This window comes from Bombus vosnesenskii, unplaced genomic scaffold (genome assembly GCF_011952255.1).
Source record: "Bombus vosnesenskii isolate JDL3184/JDL3185 unplaced genomic scaffold, Bvos_JDL3184-5_v1.1 scf7180000013267, whole genome shotgun sequence".
Classification (NCBI taxonomy): domain Eukaryota; kingdom Metazoa; phylum Arthropoda; class Insecta; order Hymenoptera; family Apidae; genus Bombus; species Bombus vosnesenskii.
The window spans coordinates 1,237,086-1,248,007 of record NW_022882927.1 but is presented as its reverse complement, the minus strand read 5'-3'; the positions used below and the strand labels follow the sequence as shown (position 1 = coordinate 1,248,007).

At 36.8% G+C, this 10,922-nt stretch overlaps 1 protein-coding gene across 4 annotated transcripts; it reads left to right on the top strand.

Moving 5' to 3' along the window:
- The first annotated feature begins 1,298 nt into the window (after positions 1–1,298).
- Positions 1,299–5,491, top strand: LOC117230398 (glutathione S-transferase 1-1-like). Of its 4 annotated transcripts, none has more exons than XM_033487816.1 (7): positions 1,299–1,888; positions 2,813–2,977; positions 3,050–3,250; positions 3,667–3,725; positions 3,782–3,923; positions 4,012–4,179; positions 5,090–5,491. In XM_033487816.1, exons 3-7 carry the CDS (start codon positions 3,110–3,112, stop codon positions 5,243–5,245), a joined length of 666 nt encoding a protein of 221 aa, XP_033343707.1. In that variant the 5' UTR covers positions 1,299–1,888; positions 2,813–2,977; positions 3,050–3,109; the 3' UTR covers positions 5,246–5,491. The 4 variants fall into 4 exon arrangements, with proteins under 4 accessions (XP_033343707.1, XP_033343705.1, XP_033343704.1 ...); XM_033487814.1 differs by having other exon boundaries at positions 1,299–2,010; positions 2,813–2,958; XM_033487813.1 differs by having other exon boundaries at positions 1,299–2,010.
- The last annotated feature ends 5,431 nt before the right edge of the window (positions 5,492–10,922 follow it).

Here is a 10,922-nt window from a genome sequence, read left to right as displayed (position 1 = left end):
ACCAACGAATAACATAATGGGATCTGGTATAATAGGGTACAAGATATCATTCCGAATTATAATTACGATAAATGAATCAGAGTGTAAACGAAATTCTTCGCGTATCCTCGCGTTAGAAATTCTTATCCTTATAATAGGAATATGATGCCTCCGTGGTGGAAATGTTCGATTTTTAAGGGTTAGAACGACTGTATACTTAAAAATTCGAAAATATTCGTCCTCGTACGAATTCTATGAAAATTCATCGTAGTACATGTTAAAATCCGTTGCTCGTTCTAATTTACAGCTCAATTAAGTTGGATCTGTTAAAAAGAAACCGAAAAATTGATTATCAATTAACATAATGGATGCAAATTGATCGTTGTTTCCACTGGTAGAAAATATCGTGAGTTTCGCTAACGTGAATGGACGTGGTCTTTATTTACGGTTGGGCATCGGTTGATAATCGTTTAAATGGCGATTAAACGAAAACTCGTCGCCGGGGTTGTACGCGAATAAATTGAACGAGGGCGCGGCCGCACGCGGACGCATTCATTCGCGACCAAATTACATGCTCGTTCGCCGAATAATCGATGTTTCTAGTTGTCCATGACATCGTTAAAACGACACGTTTTGCTGATGCTCCGACGGAGAAATAATTGGCGCGCGAGAACAGTCCACGTTCAGCCGTATGAATTTATGAACAACCTAGCGGAGCGTTACAATGGCGCGCGGTTATTCTTACGCGCAGTCGCGATGTATTTTCGCAGCCAATTAAAATTATATCGCAGTAACAAGTCACATGTAACTGTCCGGTAAAATGAGATCGCACCCCGGCCTCCCAGGTGACGACGATAATGAAGGAAAATTTATTGAGATGAACGAGCGCGAACGTTCGCGGGAACACCGCGACAATCCCGCGTACGGCGTGCTTCCAGCTTGATAACCAGTATCCTTTTAACAGTTATCTATCGCGAAGTTTCTCGAACACGACGGAGCCACGATGATATCAAGCCTTAATTCTTCTTCCTTCTTCTTCGTTCGCCTTTTCCTCCTCCAGCGAAATACGATTATCGACGACCAAAAGGAAATTTATCTACGACAATGGATCATTACTGGCGGTTTTCAGCCAGTGTACCGTACAAATTTTGGAAACGTGGAATATTTGACGATTTAGTTAGAGACACCGATCGCTTTTCCTTTAAATCGTCAAATGGAAATAAAGATAATCGTCCGATGCGAATACCCTGTATCGAAAGACTAGACGACTACAAATTACAAAAAAACGATCAGAAACCTATATATTCGTTCGTGTCCTCTCGCAAAACTATCCATAAGTCCGCGAAATTCGTTCGACGAACACGCGCCACTGAAACAAATCGTGTGTCTACGCCTGCTAATTAAAGCCATTGAAAAGGGCATCGTTGCTATAAATAATATCCAGTCGAAAGCTCTATATATAAAACGATAGAACGATTCGCTGCAAACATTTGCCTACGATTTGTTACGCTGCAACCCGTTCGTCGTAAAACATCGTGGCTGTTTTGGATTTCAATCGTAACCGCCTGCAGCCTGCAACGAAACGTTGTTCGTGGATTAATACGATTTTCCCTGTCGTGGCCGTCAACATTGGTCGACAACGTGCACCAGTAACCATAGTCGTACCTGCACCTGTATCCGTACCTACCCGGTGCTCGTATCCATATCCGTGCCAGCACCCATACCAGCTTTCACAATCGCCTCCGCATCCGCCAACCTATCACGAAGCGACGCGATTACTTTTCAGTTTCAATCGCGACCACCCGAGGCTTGTTTTCATATCGATCGCTACCGATGCAGCCTTCGAACGCGTCCAGCAATATCGTCGTTACACTTTGACGCTTATGTTTGGCGTTACGACATCACTATGGTAACTTGATGTACCGTTCGACGTTATGTGTTTGCTTTTGCTTCGTTGGACGTATTCGAGTTCTATTCGCGAAACCTACGGATTTCCTGCGGTGTAGCCGGTTAATCGGCGAGAAACCTGCGGTACGTTATTTCGCAGTCAGTTACTCGAATGATCGATTAGGAAATCGTTAACATATGCACGCGTACGCGTATGTGAAACAGTGTAGGTTCTAAGGTGGTTCGTCACTCGAAAATTGTTAAAAACGTGTCGTCCAAATGAAAGGAAATGAAAAGAACAAAGGAAAGTATTCCGTCACTTTGCGATTAATGCCGATTAACGTTGCGTTTAGCAATATCGTACGATGTGAATTAGTACGAAGGGAAAAAGTAAATTCCTTACGTCGAGCTTCTCTTATTTCAGAGTGATCTTCCTTGCGCTATTTTGAATACGCTATTTTGAAATAAAATATCGTATCGTTTGATCGATGCTTGACGTATAATATTTTACTCTGTGTATTGTCTTTCTTAATTTTATCGCACGAAGGATTCGAAAATACCTCATAAATCGAAGATAATGTACAAAAAGTTGTCTGAAAATGTAATTTAAATTCTCGAAATTCTCGAGTCATGAGACACGTGCTTTCACAAACTCAACCCGATTCGCATTTCAGATTCTCGCACATCTCCATCTACCTGATATCTTACATCAGTTATCAGAAGAAACGTGTAGAAAGAATATTTAAAGAATATTTAACTTACAAATAACTATAACGATATATTTTGTCGAATCTTTCACCAAATAAATTTAGTAATTTAATATATTACGCAGGCGAACATAGTAATTAATAATTTCACATCGTATTTCCAGTAAATTCGTAACGATAAAATAATAAGAAATAATAACAGTTCGTCTATCGTTTTAAAACGCCATTTGTCCTGCCAGTCTCTCGTTTACATGATCGAGTTATACTCTGAGCGACCGTACTCTTCGAGAAAGATTTCCATAAAAATCCGCACGATCTGGTCAATACCCTTCCAATCCATAGGATCTGAGATACGGTAATCATGTGAATTTGTATGCGAGCCGAGGTACATGTGGATGCAAAATGTAAAGATTCGAAAGATTCTTTATGTTGGATCTACTGTATAAAAATCTCGTTTGCGCGCAATGACATTTCAGAAGCAAAAGAAAGAAGAGAAAACCACGTTGACACGAAAAAGGTAAAGGAAGATCGAAAAGATGCCAATTGATTTATACGGCCTTGTGTATAGTCCGCCATGTCGGTCAGTTCTACTACTGGCAAAAGCGATTGGAGTCCACTTGAACCTGAAAACGGTTTCCCCCATGGACGGAGAACATATGAAGCCTGATTTCCTAAAGGTCCGTTTGATTTTGTAATCATATAACGGTAGAATATTTTTGGGAAAGATTTCTCGCGAAATATATTAAAAATATATGATTTACTATAACAAAAACGTAAATAATAGTTATATTCGAAGCGCTGCGTCTATTTAGAACAAATAGAACAAATTGAAAATGTCTTACGGTTTCTGCCATAAAATTAAAGGAAATACGTATGTAGTATTAATAATATGAGTAACTAAATCATGGTTGACACCTAAGTACTAATAATAGTAAGCTGATTTTATTTAATCGAAGAGTCATTAATCATATATAATGTTATGTACTTCGATAGGATTTACATTCCCATCTTATCGATGAAACAAAGACGTTCGTTTTAATAATGCATGGCTTTCTTATTCGCCGTGTATTTACACAATTATTACGCTTTTTAGCTAAATCCTCAGCACGTGATACCGACGATAGACGATAACGGATTCATTCTGTGCGAAAGGTATGCAACGATTATTTATCATCCGCGTGAATTCGTTCGTAATGTCGTGCTTACAGTCGGCCAATTATGGGATATTTGGCGAGCAAGTACGCCAAAAATGACTCTTTGTACCCAAAAGATCCGAAAAAGAGAGGCATGGTGGACCAAATGCTATACTTTGACGCCGGCTCGCTTCACGAGAACATGATTAAATGCTACGTACGTATACTCTCTATATATTTTATTGCCGTAATTATTCGTATCATATATATATTACATTAATATATTCACATACGTGAAATATTAGTATCCAGTAGCGTTACATGGAGCACACTCCCTGAACGAGGAAGACGTACAAGCAGTAGAAAAATCATGCGAATTGTTAAACACGTATCTGGAGAATAGAGAGTTCGTTGCCGGTGATACTCTTACCATCGCTGATTTTGCCATCCATACGACTATTTGCATTTTGTTGGTAAGTGTGTAGGCATTCGAAAAAGCATCACGTAATCGAATAATCGATTTACGTAATGAAAAATAGAATTAGATATATAGCGTGTATATCGATACTGGGCAAATGAAAACAAAAATGAAATTTGATATTTAAGTAACTGGCGAAAGAAAACCACGACCTCTTACCGATTGCTTTCTGGAGCAATAGCGAATTTCTACGTTGTAGAAAATGTACAAGTAACAAGTAAAGCAAAGAAAAAAAATGTCTCGACAAAAGAGACTCGCAGGGTTGAAAGTGACTCTTTGACATCAAACGGTTCGTTTCACGTTAATTGACGTTGAAGTTAGGATAAAAAGCAGCAAAAAAAGAAACATAATGCACTCTGTCACACGAGCTTTGATCGTTTAACAATACATCGAACTTTATCTTGATTCCCATTAAGCCGCTATAACAGAAAGTAGGTTATTCCGAGATTACACTAAATTACAAATCTCATTGTAATTTATAACTTAGCGACAATTATAGGTAACGAAATATGTATAAATAACTTGTAAAGAATAGTTTTACTATTTACATTTTGATATTCAACGAAAACGTATGCTTCTTTGTGTAATGTAACTTTCAATTCCGTTAAATGATATCACGTGCCAATAATGTTTTCATTCGACAGAGTAGCGATTCTGTTTCAGTTAATAAATTCCGTCCGTTTTCATTTTCTTGCTCCGTCTAACTAGTCTGTAAAAAATATCGTAACTATCATTTTACGGAACGTTATTCTCGCTCGCTTTTAAACGTCTGCTCATAGAAATGGAAGTAGAAATGCGTTATATCGTAAACGTAGCTGGAACCGTACTAACAGTATACGGTCGATATTATAAAAAGGTTGAAAGATGAAATATCATCAACTGGGTGTAATATATTTTGTTGACAGTGCTTCGACTTCGATATTGGTCGATACGACAATGTGGCTGCCTGGTACAATCGTTGCAAGCAACTCCTGGATAAATTCGGTTTCGAGGATGTGCACGCCCCTGGGACAAAAATGTTTACCGAATTGTATCAGGCGAATTTAGGAAAATCTAGTTAACTCCGTGGTTGTAGAATACAATGATAGAACCGTGAACTCGATGCTCGTATACCGATGATCGAGATTAGACATGAAACCTATTCCATCGTTTCGTAAATCATCGTTTCGTAAATCATCGTTTCGTTTAACGAGAACCTTGTCTCGTTAAGAATAATTTTCACCAAAAAAGGTATTAAAATCATCGATTATTTATTATAGCTTAAATTGAAAGACAAATATAATTAAGTAACGAGTATATCGATAAAATACAACGGTTATTTTCCAATCCTCCCTTTCTTCTTATAACTTATAATAAGCTATTAGAACTATAAACAAATTTGTTTGCGCCACACCAATTATTTTATATCTATCGATTACTATAAATACGTACAATAACGATAATTAAGATATATTACCGATAAATCAAACGCTACAATTTCATGATATCTATATCGTACAACGTAGCGAACGTTTCACCTGGTTGCCTTATATCATCTTTAACGCGCAACATCCATCAGTTATCGATTATCTCGTAACATATTATTCGCGTGCTTGACCTTTCCGAAATTTATTTATCTACTTGTTTGCAGCCTGATTTCAACAAACTATACTCTATCAGATTCTATGATTAGCACATGGAGTTGGAACTACGATTCGTCTTCGACAATCCGGAAATCCACGTGGAATCGAGACTCGTCTTCTGCGATTAGATAAACATTTCTACTGACGTTTGTGGTATCGATCTTTCGATGACAACACGATATTCGCGAGTCGTTTATAAAGACACTCCTCGCGACAACTGACTCGGTTAGATAGTTTGTAATTATAGCGATGTGCTGTTGAAAAGTACATAGTTAAATTTGCCTTGCGTGTTCTGGTACTTCTCCCAATACCTTTATATCTATTCCGATTATTTGTCGCAAATCAACCGACTGAAGTTTCCAGCACGGCAGCTAGAGAGTTTCGGTTCATTTCAACGGTTTTCGTTTCGTAGTAGAATCCGTTTATCGATCACGTCCAAATATTGTTTTCGGTGAAACACACGGTTCGATTAGGTAGACACTCGACGCGAAATTTAATCGACTCGTAGTGAAGGATCACTCGTCCTATGAAACGTACATCTACGCTACTGATTGCAACCGAACTGAATTCGCGAGTAAAGTTTACCGAATAAGCTGAATATTCATTTTAGAGAAACTTAGAAATTCTTTTCCTTTGAAATCACTCGTACAAATACATATATCAAATATAGAAACAACAAATTAAACGTATATAGCAGTGATACGATAAGAGTAATTCACCCGTACAACAAGCCTATTTTCATTTACTGTTGAGTAATGTCGAATAATCGCAATGACTTTGTGTTTTTTATCCAATATTTACATACATTAACCTTGAAGCTCGCGAATGATTTGTTGATTGGTTTAGTCACCAGCGCTTAGAAGTAACGCTAACAGTGAGAATGCACTTCTTTCCTCTTCTTTCTTTTCGGGAAATATTGACCGATGGATAATATGTTCAAATATTTTCCAGAATTTTCGTGACATAATGTACTAATTTTTGCAGAATTAAGCGAATAGAGGGAACGCGGATAAATCAATCGGAAAAAATAAAAACCAAATTATCCGAATCCCTTGAAAATCAAAGAGAGGTTCTATCGTCGTCTATTTTTTCATCTCTCTTTTTTTCCCCATCCACTGATTGTTTCGTCCTCGTTCGACTTCCGTACGCGATGTTTTTCACAGAGGCATGCGTTCGCCGGTCGTGCGTGAGACTACGTGCCAAGAATTACGCAACACGGACAATAATTTTGCTGGACGATACAACCATGATGCGGCAGAAACTGCGGAATCCCGGACCGAGTATGCCGGCTGAAAAACCCGTTGCGCTTCCGTTCCCGGAATTCCTGTTCGACGGTCCACGGCATTCTCCTGTTCCTGAATTTAATTAACTCACGGTCCATTTCGCGAATGCGGCCGCGCGGATCGCCCTCGAGGAATCATTGAAGGGAAGATAATGTTTTTACCGGCGAAATTGAGAACGCCTCGGAAGAAACTCGCGCCGCGCGCCGCACAGAAAATGAACCGCCTCCCAACGCAGTTCTGCTCTCTTCAGATACGGCTTTCTCCGCGCTTTTTGATCCGTCGTTGTTGTTATTTCAGATTTTTAATTCGATCGATAGATCGATTGGCAAAGTTTCTCGCAACGGGCGGACATTTCTTTCTCGTATGCTTTTCGTCGATGATTTAGGACGCTACACAAGGATCGTATAAGTATAATATATCGTATGGCGTATACATTAGCATAGAGATACTGCACGGCGAATTAAAAATTATAGAAAAATAATCGAATATTGCCCCGTGTATATAACGTATAAATATACACAATTTTCTTCGAAAGGAAGCTTTATTCTGCAAAATTTGATTCTTTTCGATTTGTTTTATTTACGACGAATAACAATTTGCTCGATATTTCGTTCATACGGTGTTATTTAATGCGAAAATATTGCCGCACCTAACATAGTCGTGTTATATAGGAAAAGTTTGCAAAGTATTTTAATAACGATTCATTCTTGCTTTCGAAAGGGAAGCAAATATTTAAGAAATTACAAATGCATAGTTGCTCAACTTAATTTCACTCTATTAAGTGAAAAATCGAATTTTCATTATTTCCTTGACAACGTTAAAGCCTGCCTTCGTATTTAATTTAATCATACTGTTACGTAACAAGCGAATAATGAAATAATAACTGTGAAAGAATTAACGTTAATTGACAAAGAAAACTTTCGTTTATTAAATAGCATAGTTTATTAAATGACAATACCTAAAATAAAATTAATTTTCAATTCTAAAAGGATGTTCGATGTTGTAATACCGTGAATCATCAGATAATAGTCGATTCATCCTTCCAATAATTAAACCGGATAGTGCAATATACTTAAATTCGTGGTAGTTTTTACTGGTTCGATGAAAAAAAAAAATACCAAAACTGCTAAATAATTTCAATGTCAAATACCATATACCGGCATCACTCACTTTTTCAAAAGCGGAACAGATTTCATTCTGGAAACCTATTAACCGAGGACCGTAGTACTACAATGGAAAAGCAGTGACGCTACGATACAATTGAACGTCGTAATTACAAATTTCTATTAAATATTTTCAACAACACGGAATATTCAGAAGCAAATTGAAACATTTTTATGCATCTCGTATGAAACAGGAAAGCGTTTGATCAAATATATTTATACAAGCAAATTAACTTGCGGAAATTGTAGATAGTAAAATCACTTTTGCTGTATAAATAAAGCAAAGTCAACGATCGCGATAAATTATTTTTACTTCTAAATATCTGAAAGTATCCGCGTTTTTTAATTGCTTTCAATATTGTTTCAACGTCAAAAATCACTAACAACGTTGTACGGTCGGCCGTTTATATGCGAATTGTTAACTAAAAATTTGATAATTCAATCGGTCAATTTCGGTCGATCGTTCAATATCGAATACAGCATATTCAATTTATCGTGGTGATATTGTTTGAAACAGGCTTGAAATTGCACGCGAAGCTTACGAATCTTTCGGAGGAAATTTTCCGTACGGCTCGATCTACGTGGATGAATTCAATTCTGCCGCGCTATTCGTAATTAATCCGCGTCTTCCAAAAGAGCGTTCCGCATTCCCGGTATGGCCGTAACCACAAATGATTAGAGCTACATTTCCGGTGGCGTGGACTTGCGCGGCGACGTTAAATCGAAGGATTTGCGGTCTTCTTGGATCTCGGTATTTCCACGATGCATGCATCGCGAGAATCAGGTAGGTAACGAAGGAAAAGTGGGTCAACCAGTTTACAAGCTCGTGATCGATTCTCCTAGCCCGTGACCACGCTCTGCCATTGTATTGTGTATCGAACTATTTTCTCAAAAACGAAGCAATCAATTTGTCGCATTGAGAATGTGCTCCAATCGTCTGCGAGCTTCACGGAACCCATTACGTACTGAAACGAATGAAATATTTATTTACACGCGCAAGATATTTAATGACACTTAAATATTAAATATTATATATAAAATATATTAGAGGATTCGTTAGAGCGAATTCATTGTCAGCAACGACAAAATGTACATAGCGTTAATTTTATGTAACACGACTGTAATTTCCTGTCTATTTTTAAACAAACCATTTGCAAGTTTACGATTATATTCTTGTTTGTTACATTAAATATCGTTATCAATGACATGACACGAGCTAACTAATCTATATTTAATCGTAATAATTATCCTGCAAAACCTGATAACATGTACCTACGTAACACCTATATGTATCAACTTTATCGTTAGAAAAACAAACTTTTAACGTTTGAGAATATTATAGAACAAAGTATTTTTCTGTATAGAATGCTACGGCATAATAATACAGGATTTTAGATTCCTCGTTATAAAGGCTTGTGAAATGAAATTCATTAACGGTATATTATGTTGTATTTATATAATATATTTCTATTTATATCTCTATATTTACGTATATTTTGTAGTATCGAATTCGAATACTTGAAAATGTTATGTATTAAAAATTTGTCTTTTTCTCTGAACATCTATTAGGTTGTCCTAAAAGTTGCTTTCGTTTTAGAAGAAAATAATAGATGCACAACATTTTTTGTTTTAATGAAAACGAAACGTGCCCTACGATAGCCAGAAGACGATCGACGACATTTGATAGATTAGGTTTCACATTTGTGTCGACGTAGCCAGATAAAGCAGCCAGATAAAGCAGATTTGCAGATAGCGAAAGACATTTTTGGGACAACCTAATATAATCGGTTTACTTTAGGTTTAGTTATTTCTTTATTTTTGAAACCTTCGAGTTTGCATTCAAGGCTGAACAGAAGTACTTTCACCTCGAGCGACCAGCTTAATTTATTTGAAATACATTTGAAATACTCCTGAGGAATATTTCTCATTATGTTTCGCAAAATAAAGCCGAACAGCATGATAGAATTTTAAAAAGCTAAGTTTATTACGGAAGAAGGATTTGATTCGTAAAACAATCCTTTACGTTACATAGGATTGCATCGTTGCATTAGGCAGAGAAATACTAGATTATTGTAAAGTCATCCGGTGTATGAATAAGAGCAAATGAAACAATAGTTACATCACCAAGTAAAATGACATTACATTTTATATCCCTGTTTATCCTTAAAATAAAAACGAAAATGTATTCTGTAAGCAAATGTAACAATTCATGCAATATCAAAAAACTTTTAATAATAAATCAATATCACATTAATCATAAAAGTTTATGGATAAAAGTTACATATTTTTCTTGATAATTTAATTCTTGATAATTAATTCTTGGCAACACATTCTATTCAATATGCTAGTTTCAGGATTATTATTATTTTGTCACGATGAGATAAGAATATTTTTATCTATTTTATAATCGCCCAACTTTTTCAAACGCTTTCTAAATAAATTTTCTTAAATACTTCGAACAGCTTCTAACGGTGTATCGTTTATTTCGGTCTGTCCGTTACATACTAAATTCTAACGAAATCTAACGATCTGAAAGTAAGACAAATATCGAAGAGGAAAAGCAAAGGAGGTGATACCTCCATACTCGTAACAAGTTGAAACCGGTTGAGCCTGCGCAGCGCTCTCTTATTCGCTACTTGAAAAGGAGGACATATGGTAGATACGCTGGCA